Below are 20431 nucleotides of genomic sequence, written 5' to 3'. Positions count from 1 at the left end.
GTCTAAGACTAGGAAATAAGCTTCAGCTCTGTGTAGCTTAGAAGCTGGTCTCTTTCACCAACAGAAGTTGGTCCAATAAAGATTACCTCATCCACCTTGTGTCTCTAATATTCTGGGACGAATGCAACTACAACACTGCAAACATCTATATAACTAGAGCCCTACCAAATCCATGGCCATGAAAAACGCATCATGAACCATGAAATCTGGTCTCCCCCCCATGAAATCTGGTCTTTTGTATGCTTTTACCCTATACCATACAGATTTCATGGAGGAGACCAGTGTTTCTCCTGACCCAAAAGGGAGTTGCAGGGGGGTCACAAAGGTTATTTTAGGGGGGGTGGCAGTATTGCCACCCTTATTTTTCTGCTGCCTTCAGACCTGGGCAGCTGGCGAGTGGTGGCTGTTAGCCGGGCGCCATAGCTCTGAAGCCAGCACCCACCAACAGCAGCACAGAAGTAAGAGTGGCAATACCATATCATACCACCCCTACTTCTGCACTGCTGCCTTTAGAGCTGGGTGGCTGGAGAGCGGCGGTTGCTGGTTGGGAGCCCGGCTCTGCAGGTAGCAGCGCAGAAGTAAGGGTGGCAATAGCATACCAGGCCATCCTTACTTCTGTGCTGCTGCTGGCAGCGGCTCTGCCTTCAGAGCTGGGCTCCCAACCAGCAACCGCTGCTCTCCAGGCAGTGCTGGCAGCAGCGCAGAAATAAGGGTAGCAGTACTGCATCCCTCCTACAATAGCCTTGCGACCCCCCTGTGACGCATGGCCAGAAAGGATTAAACATCCTGCAAAATAAAATTACTCAGATTCAACCCTTAAAGATATGTGGGGAGATAATGTTTGTGTTTTTGTGTATTTACATATGTATGGGTAATGCTCAACAATGTAATCAACTGTCCCTTTCTATGCTGTATTCTGATAATTCAGAGATCAAAAGAATATCCTAGTATTTAAATGGATTGTTAACATGGGATATCTCTTGTTAACATGGGATATTGTTAACATGGGATATCTCATGGGATATATTGTTAACATGGGATATTGTTAACATGGGATATTCATCTCTCTTTGAAATGTATAGCAAATCACCAGCGAATGGTGGAGGAACAGGCATTTGTCTTATGTTAATTGGTATAGCTAAGTACCGGTGATGGATCCACTTCAAAGATGCCCTGATTACCTATTGTTGCCCGAGGGACTACAACTTGTCAAGGAAGACCTGAAATTGTATAAAAGATCCTTGGGTCTTGAGCCTTTTTATCTCAGATCTGCTTGAGGTTTTATGCAGGGGAAGCCTAAGCCACAATGACTGAGATCCCAATACTGACTGGACCACCCTGAAATATAAACATTGGACTATAATCTGTGGACTATTTCTGAAAGAACTCGTTGCAACTACAAAGCTCACTATCTCTGCTGTGAATCTGAACCTCAAGAATTGAACTCACATCTATATGTATGCTGATCTTTTACCCATATTCTCTCTCTCTTTTGTTTTTTAATACATTGTAGTTTAGTTAATAAGAATTGGCTGTATACATGTATTTGGGTAAGATCTGGAAGATTCATTAACCTGCGAGGTAATGTGTCCGATCCTTTGGGATTGGTAGAATCTTTTATTTTATATGATGAAGTAAGATTTTCAGAAATCTTCATCATATTTGACTTGGGTACCTGGATGGAGGCCTGACGCTGGGTTACTTCAAGGGAACTGTGCTGTTGGCTTCCAGGCAACCAGTGAGGTAATAAAGAAGCTGTTTTATGCTGGCTTGGTAAATCTAATCTATTTAAAATATTCACCAACTTTGGGGATTATCTGCCCCATTCTTTGCAGTTCACCCTAATTGAGTGACCTCAGCTGTCCCCCACTGGGACTCCGGTCACACAGCCCAACTCCTTTAAGGGTCAGGACCCCTACAATTACACCACCTTGAAATTTCAGATTTAAATAGCTGAAAACATGAAATTTATTATTTTTTAAATCTTGTGACTGTGAAATTGACCAAAATGGACTGTGAATTTGGTAGGGCCTTATCTATAACCAGGAATAAAGATATTCTAGTCTTTATTATGGCTTACAGTTCTGCTGATGCATGAAAAGAAACTGGCTCACTCTTTCATTAGATTCATGAACTTGTGCACTGACACACACAAATTAATGGCCAGGCCACTATTAGGGATGGCCCAAATATCCAAAGCCTAAATCCAAAGATGAGAGCAGGCACATTAACAGCTCTATGCACCACCAGAATTTGCATTAGGCCTTTGAGGCACTAAAAATGGCCAACTGCTCAAATAAATTAGTGTCCATTGTTGTCTACTGGACTGAAAGCAGGATAAAAATGTCATTAATTTCTCAGCACTTTTTTCTGCACAAGTTGATGGATCATGGACATACTGTGCTGGTACCAGCTGTTTCAACATAGGATTGATGTCACCATGGAAACGGGACCCAATGATACATTAGATACAAGCAACATTCTATGAATCAAGACTCAAGAGCAACATTCTATGAATCAAGACTCAAGAACATCAGTCTTATTCACAGGAGATCTGGCACTCACCAATCAAAACTTACACAGGAGAACGCTGAATGACAAATTCCACTTTCCAAATACAAGTCTCGCAACATCCTGGTGAAGTAGGTGACTATATCACCTTTAGAAATGGGTAAATTGAGGTACAGACAATTAAGTAATTTGCCCAAACTGGAATCAGTGGAAGAACCAGAAGTAGAGCCTGGAGAGCTTAACTTCACTAACCTCCCATGTAACAGAAACCTAGAACACACCTAGGTCAGAGGAAGCCCATAAACACTGTCTCAATTTAATCTCTTGATGTTATAAAATCATCCTTTTTAAAAAATATAAAACTCAAAGACTAGCAGATCAAATTTTGGTAAACTGATTGAGAAGGCTGATCCACAGAATGGAGAAAACCAAGATTTTCACCAGCGGGAGAATGATTTTCTCTCTTTCCTCTCACATCCTTGTTTAATCTAAGTCCCAGTTTTTCAATTTACCTTGAATTATATTTCAAGTTTCAGGGTAGCAGAGAAGATATAATTGACTGATTCTAGATACTTAATTTATCCCCATTATTCATGTAGGGTCAGAAAGATTTACTACATATAAACAATGGATCAAGAGATAGCTTGTGGCATTCTGTTTTTGCATGATCAGTTTTAGTCTGTATCAAACTATGTTACAAAACAGAATAAAACCAAGGTCTGGAGCACTTGTATCTAGCCAACAGGGGAGAAAGCAATTACTTTTTACTAAAACATGCAAACGTGTCAGACACTGATACTACAGATAGGAGCAAAGGGGGAACACAAACACCAGGAGAATGGGCTGGAAGCGCAAAGAAAGGAGGAGGAATGGGGATATTAAAATAGATGCAAAATGTGACAACTTAATAATGTTTCATAAAACAAACCAACACAAAAATAACCAAAACAACTGGAAGTTTGCTTGAAGCAGAATCATAAATTTCAGAACATTCAACCAGAGGTAGATTATTGATTTAAACAACATTCAAACAGCATGCTACAACAACAATTTTCTCTCATAAAAACATTTTTCTATAGCATGAAAACTAATAATTTTGCTTTTTTTATTTGAGAGAGTACAGAAGAATTTTTTAAGACTATCATAATCAGTATGATCAATTTATTACCACCACCCAATTCTGTGTCTTAGCTGGCAGAATCTTATAGCCTCCTTGACTAAGTGCATGTGGAAGGCTGTTTATTATTTGTTTTTCACAATTTGGGGGTCACAGTAAATCTTTATCTACTCTCAAATTCCCCACCAAAGACTACTTCCTTCCCTCATTTCCCCCCTTGGGCAGGAAAGGTGTAGTCTTTTATTTTATTTTTTGCATGTACAAGAAAGTCCCTCAGCAAGATTAATTTTTAAAGTATGTAAATCTGTAGGGAGCCCAGTACATAATTTGCAATATAAAAATAATAAATGATATCAGCTGATAATTTCTGCAAATGTTTACAAAGTAAACGGACACCCACTTCAAGTTTAATGTAATAAACTATGAACAAGTTCCTCTTTCATTTCCCTCTGATCCTTCTGAATTTTGGGGTGCAAGGCCTCAAAATCTGTAAGCAGCTTCTTTGGACTACTCTCTTTTTACTTTGGTCTTTTGCCTGCAAACGGTCTCAGAGTGCAGCAATTTAACCCTCACTCCTTCATTTTTGGCCTATCTGGCACCTTCTATAAAGGACCAGACTTTTGGGGGAAAGCAGGAAGCACAATGTTTTCCTTTTAGAAGATCTTTATGTTAATTAAAACATTTTTAGTTCTTCACAATGTTTTCCTGTTCTTCTACAGGTAAGCCCCGATTCTCCAGATCTTGAATTTATCCAAATTTGAACTAAAATCAAAAACTATATTTTACACTTGTTGCAAGTGTCTGCTGAGACCTTTGTAATATTGATTTTTATTTTTTACTTAAAACCCAAAAAAACACACCTATGCAACAAGTTATTTACCAAATAAAAAACCATAGATGCTTCCTACCAAGTATATAGCTATTAGACACCTCAACATCATCTTCTGATTCTTTTCCTACCGTCTTAAATCACACTTTATTCTTTAGGTCATATGCATGCAGACTACCAGACATGAAATTACTTACTATCTACTAAATTCTCTCCTGCTATTAAAACATGGCCCACACATCTGGGCTTCAGAGCACTCCATAATTTTTACTGCCAGACTCTGGAGATGATCCTGTGCATTATTATTCTAAAGCCTATCAGTAATGAGATCAGTAACTCTAAAACTAACATTACCCTTCACAGTGATGGCAACAAAATAACTTTTGGATTGGAAGAAGGAACTGTGGTATCGGGAGACCAAGTTCAGAATATGTTTATGAAAACATGTACATTGCCATTCATAAATAGGCAAGACAGAAGCAATACAAAAATATTCGACTCCATGTCTGACTCTAAATGTAAACATTTCTGGAAAAAATGTAAGATTGTAAAATAGGGAAACAGTAGCAGACGATTCACACTCAATGCATAGACTCATAAGCAATAGTATTAAAAAATCCTCCCACTAAATCCATGAAACAGTGAGTTTAACTTTTAGGATTTTGTCCTTCAGAATAAATGTAATTCCTTATGGAATTTGTGCTAAGATACCACAATACCATATTATGTGAGTCCTAAAGATGCTGTAGAACTGTTTATCTTAGAAACAGAAGAGACTACCAGCGTCTCATTTTAGTTTCGTGCTCATATACTTCATTGATGGGTGTCTTATAAAAAAAAAAACCCAACAGGTAGAATTGTTTTCTTGCTTCCAGATGGTCTGCAGGCAAGTGCTACTGTTTGCGTATTGCGAGAAGCTGCCATTGTTTTTAGTGTTTTCAAATTCATAAATATAGCAAAAATTGTTTTTAGACAATATTTCCCATTTTACTGTATTTAGAGACAGACTAATCAAAACCAAGACATTTCACTGAAGAAAGGGAAAGACTGCATCTCTACGTGAAAACTAGCAAGAATCCAATATAAGTGCACATCTTATCATAATTTCTACGCTTTAAAATGGTTAACGTGAGGGTGGTACATGAAAGTAAGAAGGACCAGAACTGAAAGTCTTATCTAAAATAAAGGAACTCCTCCAATTAACTTTCTATCATCATTGCGATCAGCAAGTGGACTAGGTAGCTAAAAGTAATATCAGGCACAGAGCTAGCCAGTTGTTCCCTAGTAACCTAGACATGTCCTCTTGGTGGAAGGCCAGGGTCTGGCATGCCGCCGTCCCATAAACCCCATACAATGGGGGGAAGAGACGGCCACACGTCCAGCACTTGGGGCAGAAAAAAATGGCTCAAAGGATGGAACCCAATCTGGGTGCCCTTCCCCTGTGGAATACAGGGGGCTCAGTTGGGCGTTAGAGAACCTGGGCTCCGCTCCCACCCAGTGCCAGGCTGAGGCTCCCCCTGGAGGAAGAGCTGTTGAGTTCGGAACCCGGTTGTGGTCCCCACACCCAGGGACGTTAAGCGGGCCTACAGGAGAAACTGGTTTGTCTCTCCCACCCTCATGCAGGAGGCCCGAGGAAGAGAACCTGGCCTGTACCTCCATCCCAGGAGAACGCGGGGGGGGGGCATGAAGGGGGAACGGGCCTGTAGCCGGGCCCCCCCTCAAAGGGGCCTGGAACCTGAGCTGCGCCAGAGAACACAGAGCCGGGGGGTGGGGGACAGAACCTAGGCCCCTCCAAAGCGCAGGGACCTGGGAGGACCCCAGCCTCCCCCACCCCTCAGCAGGTTCCCGGGCACGTGTCTCCCCTGGCCGTGCCCCACCTGTAACCGTAGGCGGTGAAGCGCTGGCTCGCCCGCAGCAGGGCCCGGTATAGCCGCAGCACCTGGGTCCGGTTGGACGCCGCCATGTTGCTGGCGCAGGCGGGTCCTCGCTCGAAGGCCCCTTCTCCCTCCCGCCCGCGCAGGAGCCTGAGCTCAGTGCGGCCGCCTCAGCCCCGGGCTGGGGCGCGGGGACCCCGGGGCGGGGCGGGAACCGGGGCCGCCCCCTGCTCGGCTCCAGCTCTGCCGGTCGGCACCCTGCGCCTCGGTCTCAGCCGGCGGCCTCCGCTCGCGGCGTGTCAGGCGGGGCTCGGGCAGCTACAGCGGCGAGCCCGCGGGGCGAGAGAGCTGAGGGGGACGGTGAGTGGCGGCTGGGAGGGTCCCAGCGGGGCCCCACCTGGGGACACGGTCCCCGGCGGGGCGCGGGGGGGGGGGCCCAGACGCTGCAGGGCCAGAGGCGCTTCCTCGGCTCGCTGCCGCCGCGTGGTTCCCCTGTGTGCAGCGCTGCCTCTAGCGGGCAGCCTCCCGGCCACGGGGATGGACGTTCACAGCCTCCCCCGAGGGGCTGTTCTGGGCCTGAGACATCCCCCAACCTTCCCCCCACCCCCTCGTTATGAATTATCACTGTGTTCCTGTTTGATGTATTTAAGGACACAGAGAGTATCGGGCCCAGGTTGCACAGTGAAGTCCTCAGAACAAAGACCCTTAACTCTGCTCCCTGCCTCCCAGAAGGTGAAAGCGGGTAGAAGCTGTGTCGTTTTTATGGATACAGACTAACGCGGCTACCCCTCCGATACTTGTGTTAAGTGAAAAGTGTTCTGATGAATAGTGAATGTATTCTCCCCGTGTGGACCTGCTCAGGAAAAACTGGTCACCTCTTTGTTATTTTTTTCAGGCAACACAATGTTTTTATCCATTTTATAAACCATAACTTCTATCAAAATTGTGTTTCAAGGTGCTGCCTAACATTTTCATTGCTAAAAGTTCAGTTTAGCCAACAAGATTTTTGCTAAAAATATGTATTTAGAAAGTCTCAAAGTTTCATGGAAAACTGGTCCCTGCAAAATGGAACCTTTCAAAGTATCCCACAAAATCTTTTCAATTTTTCAATCAGCTCTACAATCTTCATTGTAGAGGTTCACTTCCTGTTTCTCGTAAGAAAATGTTACACAGTGTTTGCTAGGTCATTAGAAACCAGAGCACTCTGTCCCATGCACATTATTAATCCTGCAAACAAAATATTGAAAAGAGAAACTTTCCCCTGCACATCTTTGAAGTTCCTAAAACACCCTATTTTTGTGCTTTTCTTGCTTATTTACTAATGCACATCAGATTTATTCTCCTGTAACTTCCATGAAACTACTCTTGATTTGTACTGGCGGGAGACCACAGTCAAGCTCACAGGCCTTGTCAATAGTGAGGAAATTTTCCTGAAAAATTAAACCAGCTTTAAATTTGGTTCAGCAAGGGTCTGATTGCAAACCTGATTGCAGGACTGGGGAAATCTTGAAAACATTTATACATATGTGTAAATGTTTGCAGGACTGAATCCTTACTCATAATTATTTGAAAGTTTCCTCACTTAGATCACAATTGTGCATTGAGAACCATGCAGGTTGACCCCTGTGCCCGCCGGGCACTCCACTGACCCTAGGTCCTGAAACTAGGAGTGCTGGGGTGCTACCGCACCCCCTGGCTTGAAGTGGTTTCCATCATATACAGGGTTTACAGTTTGGATCCATGGCTCTCAGCACCTCCACTGTAGAAATTGTTCCAACACCTTTGCCACTGACCTCAACAAGAGTGTCTCTTTGGTTCTCCATGCAGAATCAGTGTCTTTAAATGGCTTGTGATAGACTTCTCTGTCACATATTTGAAGGGTACTTCTTAACCAAAACACGGTATCCTGCATTTGGAAAGTTGAACCTAATTAGACTTTTAGAATTGTTAAAGTTAAACACATGTCCTAAGGCAGTGGCTCAGCCTTTTCAGATTACTGTACCTCTTTCAGGAATCAGATTTGCCTTGTGTACCCCCCAAGTTTCACCCCACTTAAAAACTACTTGATTACAAAATCAAACATAAAAATACAAAAGTGTCACAAAAAGAAAAGGAGTACTTGTGGCACCTTAGAGACTAACCAATTTATTTGAGCATACGCTTTCGTGAGCTACAGCTCACTTCATTGGATGAAGTGCTCAAATAAATTGGTTAGTCTCTAAGGTGCCACAGGTACTCCTTTTCTTTTTGCGAATACAGACTAACACAGCTGTTACTCTGAAAAGTGTCACAGTACCCTATTACTGAAAAATTGCTTACTTTTTCATTTTTACCATATAATTATAAAATAAATCAATTGAAATATAAATATTGTACTCACATTTCAGTGCATAGTATATAGAGCAGTATAAACAAGTCATTGTCTGTGTGAAATTTTAGTCTGTACTGACTTCACTAGTGCTTTTTATGTATCCTGTTGTAAAACTAGGCAAATATCTAGATGAATTGATGTATCCCCTGGAAGACCTCTGCGTACCCCCAGGGGTCTGTATGCCTCTGGTGGAGAACCACTGTCCTAAGGCTCCAATGTTGCAAACACTTGCACACCAGAGTAACTTTATGCAAATAAGTAACCCTGTTGAATTTAATAGGACTGCTGTCATGCATAAAATTTCTTTTGTTCTTAAATGGTTGCAGACTCGAATCCTTGAAAGACAAACCCATAAGAAGGACAGCGGAAAGGGTGTAACATTCAAACCACATGGACAGAGTATTGGCAGCCAGAAGTCAGGTTAGTTCTTTGTATTACAAACTGTTAAGGGGCTCTTTGGGTTGAAGTTGGGGAGAGGAAGGGATTATTGAAGTGAAAGTTGAGAAGGCAATGCCAGAGGGAGAGGTTGGGCAGTTGAAAGGTTGCATGGTAGGAGAGGGGCAGGATGATCCAGGAGTCAATAACTAATATCAGTCCAATACTACTTTTACTTCTTTGAACTGCTTCCAAAGTTCAGATAATTTCAATCATAAAGGCCTATGGCTGATTCAGACAACGTTGCCAAACCTACAGTCACAGGAAGGCTCCACATTGTGGAAACACCGTGGATTATGGGCATATTTAGTCATATCTCGCCTAATCAATGCGCTATTATTGCAGGGCCCTTTGGGCATTGCTAGCACCTTGGTCTCTCCTGTTCTCCGTTTATCGCACACAGTTTAGTTTCATGAGGACTGAAATGCTTTTGTCTAACTAAAGTTACACATCCTGGGATGGATAAACCAGGGAATTCTTGAATAGGAGTAGAGAGGTTATTTTACTGCTATATTTGGCATGGTGTGACCCCTGCTGGAATACTGTGTCCAGTTCTGGTCCCCACAATTCAAGGGTATTGATAAATTGGAGAGGATTCAGAGAAAAATCACAAGAATATTAAAGGGTTAGAAAACATGCCTTTATGCCAAAGAGCTCAATCTATTTAGCTTAACTAAGAAAATGTTAGGGAATAACTTAATTACAATCTATAAGTATCTACATAGGGAACAAATAATTAATAATGGGCTCTTCAGTCTAGCAGAGAAAGATATAACATGATCCAATGGCTGGAAGTTGAAACTAGACAACTTCAGACTGAAAATAAGGTGTAAATTTTTGGCAGTGAGAATAATTAACCATTGGGAAATTTACCATGGGTCCTGGTGGATTCTCTGTCACAAACAGTTTTTAAATCACGATGGGATGTTTTTCTAAAAGGTATGTTCTAGGAATTATTTTGGGAAAGTTCTATGACCTGTGTGGTACAGGAGGTCAGACTACATGATCACAATGGTCCCTTCAGGCCTTGAAATCTATGCATTCTTTGGGCTTAATATGGGGATAGTTGGGTGAAATGTAATGGCCTGTGATGTGCAGAAGGTCAGATTAGATGATTGGATGATTCCTTCTGGCTTTAGCCTCCATAAATCTATTAAATTATGATAATGTGATGACTCCTGCTTGTGGTCTGGTGTCACGTGGTGTTGAGTATGATTTGCTTTGTGCTGTTTGAGAGCGTTGAGGCAGGGTGATAGCACAAGGACTCTTGGGAAAAATGTCCCTGGGAAGTGTAGCAAAGGTTTTCCTCTGTCTCTTTCTGTTTAACAGGAAACTTCCATCCACCATTTTCCTTATTCTTTCTGCAAGGACATACACCCTCTCCTGAGACTGAGTTTACATGGGAGTTTAATAGGTGGAGAGAGGTCATCTGCATTTAGTCTTGAAGTTGTGGGCCCAAGATTTTGCAAGAGGTCCCAGCTTTGTTGGAATTGGCTCTGACAAAGGGTACATGTTACCTGTTGTCTGCGCACACACGGCTCCTCTAAAGTGTATTGCTCATGGAATAAACAGTTAACTGTGAATTATGAGGTTATAATTCAGTTACTAGGTTCTCCTTGTTTATTTAATAAGTCCTAGATTTACCCTCCTCTGCTCTGTGGGTTATTGCTCCTTCACCACAGCCGCACCATCAGCCTCCACTTTTCTCTCGTCTGCACTGTAAGCATCCAGATTTTTCCGGACCTTCAAATAGAATGGCTCCAACTTCCAGCTCTGCTGGTAGTTTTGTCATGACTAGCGCATGTCGTTTATATCACACCAGTATCTATGATTGATTTTTTTTAATATAATATCACCAATATGTATTATTTGGTATAGCAGTGTTTCTAACATTACGGTCTATCTATTACATGCTATTTAAATAGTGAATTAGTTTGTCTTCAGAAAAGGTGTGTTTGTGGTGCACCATTTTCACTGATTAAACTGATATTTAACCTGCACCTGTGCTTGAGTTTTCTTAATTCCATCAGCTACATTTCTGACCCAGTTTATAGTGTGTTTATAAAATAATGCTTTGTGTGTAAATAATACAGATAAATAATGCAATATTGACTGTAGAATAACCTCTCTCTGTCTATATTTATACACTGCACACACACAAGTTGTTTTCTTTTGGCTATCCTTTGGGTCTTGTGAAAAGCATACAAGCAATTTAAAATACATTTCACTTTTGTTTAATTACATATAGCACCTTCTCAAACATTCTTCTATGTTAAAAACAAAATTAAAATTGTTCTAAGAAACTTTAAATTGTTCTACAGAAATGCAATTAACTGAACTTTCATGGCCAGCACCATACTCCTTGGGGTTTCCTTGGTAGCTATAGGTCACAGAATGAAGCATTGTAGGCTGGCTATGTGAATTAAGGGAATACGAACAGAAGAAATGAAGGGTTTTTATTGTTTTTGTGCTGTATACTTCTCTTGGTCTGGGCAACAGGTATGCTAAACACATATTAAAATGGAATTTTCCATTTTTATTTGCAGATTCTTTATAACATTCTTCCTAAAATTCTGAGACAACCACACTTTTTGTTTCTTCATTCATATATTTAAGAGATCTTAAAAAAACCTGCAATCTTAATTTAGCCAGTAAAATCTAGTTTGGAAGGCTTGGAAAAGGTTAGATAAGTAAAAGTAGATTTACAGACTAGGGCAGTGATGACTCGTTCTCAATTTAGTTTCCTTTCAGTCATTGGAACTAGAGCATTGGTCACTGAGCTGTGGGGTGTGCCCCCCTAGGGGGGTACAGAGGAATGTTGTGGGGGACGCATGGCGGGACCCAAGTCAGCCCCCACGGGATGGAAGGAGGGAATATCACCTAGCCCGGCTCCAGCCCTAGCTCAGCCCCAGCTGCAGCTCCACTCCACCCTCTGCTCCCTTTCCTCCAGTTCCTCTCTCATTCCTTCTCCACCCCCAGGCCAGCTCCGCCTCTAGGCCCAGTTCTCCCTCCAGCTCTGCTTTCAGCCCAAGCTCCTCTGCTGAGCCAACTGTGCAGTAAAGGCGGGGAGGGTGTGGACAGATTCCATTATGGGTAAGAGGGGGTGTGACAGGAAAAGTTTGGGCACCATTGAACTAGAGGTTCTATTGCTCTCTTATTGATCTCCAAAATATGAAAGAATTATGAGGAAGAAGGCAAAATATATTAAAGCAAACCTTGTTTACAGGAATGCTGTCAGTTTGAAATCTAATCTAGTTATTAAATAAAGTATTTAAAAAAAATTCAGGTACTACCCATGCTCCTGAGTCCAACTGATAATTTTTGTGGTTTTACAACCACATGCCCTATTTTTAAAACGTTTTTCATTCTCCTGTGTCAGTATGAAAGCCACATGTATATGTAAAGCAAACAAAAGACAAATCAGAAGAAAGTGATACAGAAAGTGCAGTCAACTGCAAAAGTGAACTAAAAAGGCGATTTCCTCCCTTTTATTTTGGTTATAGTAATTGTAGATTGCTTGAATCAAGCAGTAGGAACAAGATTCAGACAAGTTTTCTTTTTTAAGTTGATGGTATTGTTGGATAGAGTGATTAATTTTATAGATTTGTTTTGCTTTTGCTTTTCTTGGAAGCCATGTATTGCACAAAAATAAGTGCTGCTTGTCTTCAGCATGTGGGCCCTGATAATTATCTTACTCAGATCACAGATTTAAATGGGACCGGGACTGGTCCACTTGTGTGTTTGTGTAAACTGTGCTTTTGCTTACTTACATGTTGCTGTGCAAATATGAGGGAGAATTTAGTGGTGTGCGTAAAATCTTAGCATAAACAAACCTAGGCAACATTTTCTGAATGTTGTTGGTTGATACCTTGGTCGGGTTTTATTGTTATATATTATTTAGACAGCAGTCTTTGCTGCTTGTGTTCAGGTTTGGAAGAAGGAAACCTGGCTGGCCCTCTTTTTGCCTTATATCTTAAGATAAATGAGCAATTTGAGAATGATGTAATAACATAAGCATCTGGTGTACTTGATAATATTCTAAATCTGTAGTAGGAGAAAAATGAATTTGAACAAAATACCTGCAGAGACTGCAGAACTGTGTGAAATGGAGCAGCTGTTACATTCTCCGGGGCATATTTGTAGCTTTGTCATATGCTGCCTAAATTATTCTTTTTGGTATGTCATTTCAGCTTTATGACATGGCACTCAGTGCTTTGAGAGAGCATGTGCTTTCCTGTTCTGTTGTTGTTCATGTTGGTTATTTTTCTTTTGGGGTTGGAGTGATAATTGATTGTCATGATATTATCATCTTTTTTAATTACCATTTTTCAACTTCTAAAAACTGGATAACCTCTTTTCCTTCCTGCTGCTGCTCTGATTCTCCTTCGTCTTAATCACTTTTGCTCCTTGATAGCAATGATAGACAGTGCCACACAGAGTTAGGTTCTGCCCTTGTTTGGATTCTATACCACCCATTGAAAATTAGGAATGCAAATCAAGGCAGAATTTGGCTCTCAGCCAATATTATCATAGTTGATTATAATTAAAAAAGTGTTTTTCTGTTGCCCACACTGGGTAGGATTATTTCCTCATAACAAATGGGTATTCTGAATAATTCTGTTTCTAAAATTAGTAATTTATATTCGTGTAATTGCCTACAGAAACAGAACTGAACAGTGGGGTGGTGGCTTTCAGAAGCACTTAAGTGACTTAGGAGCACAAGCACTTTTGAATGTCAGAAGTAGTTTTGATCCTAAATTACATAGGCACTTCTGAAAATCCCACCCTAAACTTTTGACATTAGAAGAAATAACAAGAGAAAATTCTTCCATCTCTCTGGTCCCATAGGGAGAAATTCTATTTCTGTATGAATCCTATTGCAGGATTCTGATCATGCATCAATACACTTCTTGCTTGCCTCGTTTGGGTTTAACAAGAAAATGTATTGATTAAATTTCAAGCTTTTGGGAATACAAAAAGGATTGAAAAAGAGAAAGAAAACAACAACTTTGTAGGACTGTGCCATCAACAGAGATCAGAGATACCCTGGATCATTTAGGGGAAGATCTGTTAAATAGCTAGATAGTTTAGCAAGCTGTTAAATTCAAAAGTTATTATAGTATGTGTTATTTTGGTATGTAATGTTGAACTTTGAATGATGTTCAAAGCAGACAAATCAAAAATACACACAAAATTAGTCAGAGGCTAGCTCTAAAGAATAAGTGACCCATCAAGACATTTAAATGATCAACTGTTAAGAGTTGCTCTTTTTATTGTTCTGTAATGTGCTGGGTCAGACTTGTGGTCCATCTTGTTCTATTTACTGGCTTCAACAGTGGCCAGCTTCAGAAGAAGATGCGAGAAATCCCAAAGTAGTCAAATGTGGGAGAATCTCCTCCCATGAAACCAGCTATTTCAAAATCTCCTCCCTAAAACCTAATCTTCAAACGTGGGATTACAGCCAAAAGCATGAGGCTTTATATCCCTTTCAAAATGCTGGCAGTTGCCTCTCGGAAGCTGTGAGCAGGGGCTTGAACTCCTAGCTTCCATGGCCTGGCCCTGCCCCATACCCCTACCATGAAACCACCTTCACTGTCTCTTTTAAATGAATATGTGGTGAAGATTGGGCCCTTAAAACCTTGCACCAAAATAGGGTTTCCCATGGCACAGGCATTTCTGCAGGAAGTTAACTGGATCTTGATGTCTGTCAAGTGCTTTGCAATCCTTGAATGAAAAGTGCTATAGATGGTTTTGTGGTAAAAGGATTAGACTGGAATTCAGGACATCAGAAGATATATATTATCATATTTGTAATCCTTAAGAATGCTCACTTCGTAGTAGTTATACCAAACCTGAAAGATACCACTAACCTTAATACTGATATTGTTTCAGATATTTTTTGTGGACAGAAACCCTGCAGGAAGTGAGGGTATTTTCATTGGATGGTCATTTGGCATAATGAAAACTTGTTGACAAATTTAATCATAGAAATCAGAAATGGACTAGGCTTCTTAGGTGTTCTAGTCTGTCACTGCATCATTTCAGAACTGTTTTCTATATTATACTTTTTAGTGTTTTGTCCAGTCATAAATAACCTTCCCTTCCCTTGAGAAGAATATTCCCCAGTATAATAGATCTCACCGTAAGGGATCTAGTATGCTTCCAAGATCTATCCTGACATCAGTGTTTGGCATTATACTCGGTTTGTTTCCCCTTGCTTCTTAGAATTTTTCTTACCTACAACTTACAATTTTATGCAAGTGATTTGCACACTTATTTTCCTTTTCTCTCATTTGGAGATGCTGCCTTGTGATGCGTTTGTGTTTTTTAGAACATACAAAATCAGATGCAGAGTGAAAATAACCAATTCAAGATTTTTTTGTAAAATTTAATCCATGTTTACAATAAAAAATTTGTATTTAATTTTGATCTTTTTTTTTTTATTTGTTGGGTCTGGAAGGGTATTTATAGTGCTTCCATCACTAAAGTTTCTAAGCGCCATACTTTATAGCTTATTGCTTTTTCTTTTACTTTGATTGTAAAGCATATCTTTCTAGAAATGTTAGCATTCGTTCACTTTTATTTTAATTCATTAATGGCTGTCAGAGAGCACTGAGTCATTAAAAACATAAAAGAAGACTGAGTCCCTTCCTTGTGGAGTCATGATACACTGGACAGATACAACATACAGATCTCAAAATAGGAGGTGATCAGGAAATGCTCAAATATCTAATCTATAGGAAAGTTATTTTAAATATGAAAAGCTACCTGTTTCTTACATTGACACATTAGCTTTGGTATCACGGAGGAAGTGGATTATGAACAGGGAGAAGGATGCTGCTTGGTGAAGAAAGATTGGGTGGGAATTTCTATATGTTTTTGCTGTTCATATTTGCAGTATAGTTTATTCTCTTCCTTCACCATCCAGTTCTTTTTTCAGGAAGGTCGGTGAAATCTAAACTCTCTTTCACTGTGGTATAGACATTTTATTCATGCATTTTTTTTTCAGTCAATTACTTTAATATCCAAGCTATAAATAATGGAAAAATCCATTGGTTGAACTGAGACTTGCACTAAGGTTAGGGAAACGTACTTATTCTGATCTCTTTTTCTAGACTCCCTGTGTAGTATTTTTTATTGATTTTAAATGAATACTGTTTAAAGTCTTACAAGGTCTGACTTCTCCTTATTAAAGTGATTTACTTTTTTTTCCTTATTATCTCCTCTGTTCATTTGACCCTGGTCGTCTTATTGTTCTCACTTCTCATTTCAAAATCCCTGGTGATTGAACCTGCAGGCTGTGTGTGGAAGTTGATTCTTAAACATGTCACAGACTGCAGTTCCCCAAATGGTTATAAAGAAAAAGCAAGAGGCAAATCTTACTCTTTAGCTCAGATTGTCCTAATACATAAAGAAATGCAATGTTTATTGATTGTACTTGTATCATAGGGAGCCCAAGGCATAATGACACTAAGTGCACTTCATTAATAATAAAGCGTGGATTCTTTGATGTTTTTTCTTGCTTTTCTTGGCCTACTGTATCTTTTGTCAGCCAGCAAGGGACATTTATCTTGGCTGGAAATGTGTTCTTTTTGTTTTTTTCAAGAAAATGTCTCCAAGTACAGTAGCTTTTTTGTAAAGATAAATATGTTGAGTTCCTCTCATATTTTTCACTAATACTGGCATTGGAAGTAAATATTATTTTCTGGCATCTGGGGCCACAGAAGAGTTCTCTGAGATGATTAAAGTGTGCTGTTTCCTGGAAGCCTTTCAAGCAAAAGTTCTTCTAGGATGTTTCATTCTCTGTGCTGTTCCTGGAGGAAGCACATCAGTGTTATCAAGCCCTATAGGGTTTGATGTGGGACTAACATTAAGGACAAATAAGGCAAGCATCTATTTTGGGAGCCTTGGAACTCATGTATTATCTTCTTCAATAACAGGTACAAAGGTAGAGGAAACTATTATTATTATTTGTACTGCAATTAATTCAGACTTTTCTACGCTCTTTAACAGCAGGACTAGAAGGACAAACGACTTATGGCCCGATTTCTTATAATCTTTCTCTGCTTTGGTTGGGACCTCACACATCACTGGGTTGGCCCTGCTTTGAGAAAACTAAGGAGATATAAGGCCCCTTTAACATGTTCAGTTTGATAGTGTTCAGATATGTTTAAAAACAATATTGTCATGACTATGCTATCACAGTTTGAGTTTGCATGAATGAATGAGACCACACTATGCTCTAGCCTTGACCTGTTATAGAACCAAAGTACAGTTGCTTCATGTAATTAGAACAAGATTTGGTCCCATTGATACAGGTAAGACCAATCCATATTATATCTTGGCCTGTGGTTAATAGTGTAGATGGAACTTTACTTTGAATAATTTTATAAAATGCCTGATGGACCTCTGATGGGTTGGGTCACAGAGACCCCTTTGGGACTGCCACCTGATGTGCTGAGACTACCTCTGAGCCTGTTTTCCTTGCCAGCTTGGGACTTCAGTACCCTGTCTTGTTGAGCCAGACATGCTAGGCTGCTGCAAACACTTCCCCCAAAAGCTGCAGATTTAACTGAAAACAGCTTAAGAAGTGCTCCTGTCTCTAGCACCCAGATACCCAGTTCCCAATAGGATCCAAACCCCAAATAAATCCATTTTACTCTGTATAAAGCTTATATAGGATAAACTCATAAACTGTCTGCCCTCTATAACAGCAATAGAGAGAAATGCACAGCTGTTTGTTCCCCAAGGAATTAATTACTCTGGGTTAATTTATAAGCAAACATGATTTTCTTAAATACAAAAAGTAGGATTTAAGTGGTTCCAAGTAATAACAGACAGAACAAAGTGAGTTACCAAGCAAGATAACATGCAAGTTTAAACCTAATACTTTAAGAAACTGATTACAGATGAAATCTCACCCCAGAGATGTTCCAATAAGCTTCTTTCACAGACTAGACTCCTTTCTAGTCTGGGCCCAATCCTTTCCCCTGGTACAATCCTTGTTCCAACTAAGGGAGCTCCAGGGGATTTCTCATGACTGCAACCCCCTTTGTTCTGTTCCACCCCCTTTTATAGCTTTGGCACAAGGAGGGAATCTTTTGTGTCTCTGGGTTCCCACACTTTTAAATGGAAAAGCACCAGGTTAAAGATGGATTCCAGTACCAGGTGACATGGTCACATGTCCTGTGAGACCCCCCAAGCCTTCATTCTTCCTGGCCTGACTCACAGGAAGGCTTGCAAGTAAACAGAGCCGTCTACAGTCAATTGTCCTGGTTAATGGGAGCCATCAAGATTCCAAACCACCATTAATGGCCCACACTTTGCATAATTACAATAGGACCTCAGAGTTATATTTCATATTTCTAGTTTCAGATACAAGATTGATTCATTCATATAAATAAGATGACCACACAGTAGATTATAAGATTTGTAATGACACCTTACAAGAGACCTTTTGCATGAAGCATATTACAGTTACATTATATTCACAGTCATCAGCATATTTTCATAAAATCATATGGAATGCAATGTCACAGGACCTTTTCTCAACAGCGTAATTCTAGCACCATGTTATGACTTCCACTTGGGAACTCTCTGGTTTGAAGAAAATCATATATCTTATTATAGTTTTTATCCTCCCTAGATAGGCCAGAAGTGTAATTCTGCAGTTTCTTTAATGCAAACATGACAAATATTTCAATAATCCAAACAGAATATTTATAACACTGCTACTCTATCTTTGGTAACCATTTTTTCCCCATCAGAGTTTAAAACTGGGGAATATTATATGGGAAATTGTTGTATTTTGGCTCATGGGAAATTGCTTACACAATGCATAAAGATATATTTTCTGAAGTATTTTTAACAAGTGAATATTATGGCCCCGATCCTGCAGTTTACAACATACAGGAAGACTCCCTAACTGGTTCAGAGTGTCAATGGGGCTCTGTGGAGGTAAAAGCACTGGCCAACCTGTTGTAAATTGCAGGTTCTAATGAAATATGAACTGAATAGTTAAGAAATATGATAAAATAAGTTTACTAAAAAGACTGAAATAAAAGAAAACAAACTGGAAACATTCAGCAGTGGAATCTCATTTTGTTTTTATTTTGCCTCGTGAAGTTTTATATTGCCATGAGACTGACTTTATCAAAATAGATATTGTGATTATTTGAGCCTTGTTGACAGAGCCATGTTACTGCTTGTGAATCTTTATATGCTTCCAATTTCTGATACTGGTGGAAGGGAGTGGAGTGAACTCTCAGTTGGAAGACCTGCCTTGCTTATCTCCTACGATACACCACTGATTACTGCACTTTGGATTAATACATTTGCCCTTGTAATGGTATTTTCTCTGCCTGGTTAGCAGTTTGGGATGGAATATGAATTACAATAGAGACTCTTTAAATAGATCCACTTTGCTTCAGCATACTGTGTATATACACTATTTGTGAAGTCATCAGGTTTGATTTTTCTCCTTGTGGAATAAAGAGCTCTTTATGCTTATATCTCCCATTAGAAGAAATGGAAGACAAATGCCTGAATTACTCGCGTGTTGATGGGAGAAGACATACCGAGTGTTGCATCAGTTTCAATTCACTGAGTCAACAGAAAAGAGGCATACTATCAAAAATGGGGAATTATGCTGAAACCCTAAAGCCTTCTTGTATTAAAGAAGGCCTTAATGTTGGGCTGGATCACCTCTGCATGCAGAAACACTCACAGGAGAGGGTGTGATGAAGGTGTTTTCCCCCTTGTTGTGTTGTGTGTATGTGAGTCTTACTGTTTTGTATGAATACTGCGTGTAGGTCAGTTTCCTGGTATATTACACCAATGCCTAGGTGGTGGGAATAAGGGTGTGTGACTTTTGCTGAGACCCCCAGGGGCAGGTGAGGCTGCTCAAGCTGCCTGCATATAAGCAATGGACGGTGCCCTTCGTAACCTGAGAACTAGGAGGTGGATGCGACCAGGTGACTCATTGCCCAGAATGCAAGACAAAGACTGGAAGAGAGGCAATGGGCATGTTGGAGGTCGGGCCGCTGGAAGCAGGTCAGTCTCCTGTTGGGGAGTAAGAGGGGGCACCAGGCCCTAGGTCCCCCCAAGATGGTCTTTGGTGAATGGTCCTGCTTTCTGTTCTGACAAGCTCTGTTCTACACTGTGTTCCTGTCCACTAATAAACCTTCTGGTTTACACGCTGGCTGAGTCACTGCTAACTGCGAAGTTGGGGTGCAGGGCCCTTCCAGTTTCCCTAAGGGTCTCATCCAGGTGGACCCGCTGCAGGAAGTGCATGG

At 40.5% G+C, this 20431-nt stretch overlaps 2 protein-coding genes across 4 annotated transcripts in view; one reads left to right on the top strand and one right to left on the bottom strand.

Moving 5' to 3' along the window:
* LYRM4 (LYR motif containing 4) overlaps positions 1-6469 on the bottom strand; it is a 146571-nt gene extending 140102 nt beyond the window's left edge. For both annotated transcript variants that reach the window (XR_014710127.1, XM_084618412.1), the window contains exon 1: positions 6335-6469. Coding sequence is in view for 1 of the 2 variants with exons in the window: in XM_084618412.1 (XP_084474538.1) it covers positions 6335-6420 (86 nt within the window). In the remaining variant the exon portion in view is untranslated. The remainder of the gene's footprint in view (positions 1-6334) is intronic.
* An 85-nt stretch (positions 6470-6554) lies between these two features.
* Positions 6555-20431, top strand: part of FARS2 (phenylalanyl-tRNA synthetase 2, mitochondrial) — a 367678-nt gene continuing 353801 nt past the window's right edge. Inside the window, exons 1-2 of one of the 2 annotated variants that reach the window (XM_084618405.1) lie at positions 6555-6691; positions 9029-9122. In XM_084618405.1, coding sequence (XP_084474531.1) covers positions 9093-9122 — 30 coding nt within the window. In that variant the 5' untranslated portion in view covers positions 6555-6691; positions 9029-9092. Of the gene's footprint in view, positions 6692-9028; positions 9123-20431 lie in introns of those variants that run through there. The other variant, XM_084618406.1, reaches the window with a different exon arrangement.

The sequence above is a fragment of the Lepidochelys olivacea genome (genome assembly GCF_965140295.1).
Source record: "Lepidochelys olivacea isolate rLepOli2 genome assembly, chromosome: 2".
Lineage (NCBI taxonomy): Eukaryota > Metazoa > Chordata > Testudines > Cheloniidae > Lepidochelys > Lepidochelys olivacea.
Note: the sequence above shows the minus strand (reverse complement) of the source record. Positions and strands in the feature narration are given on the sequence as shown.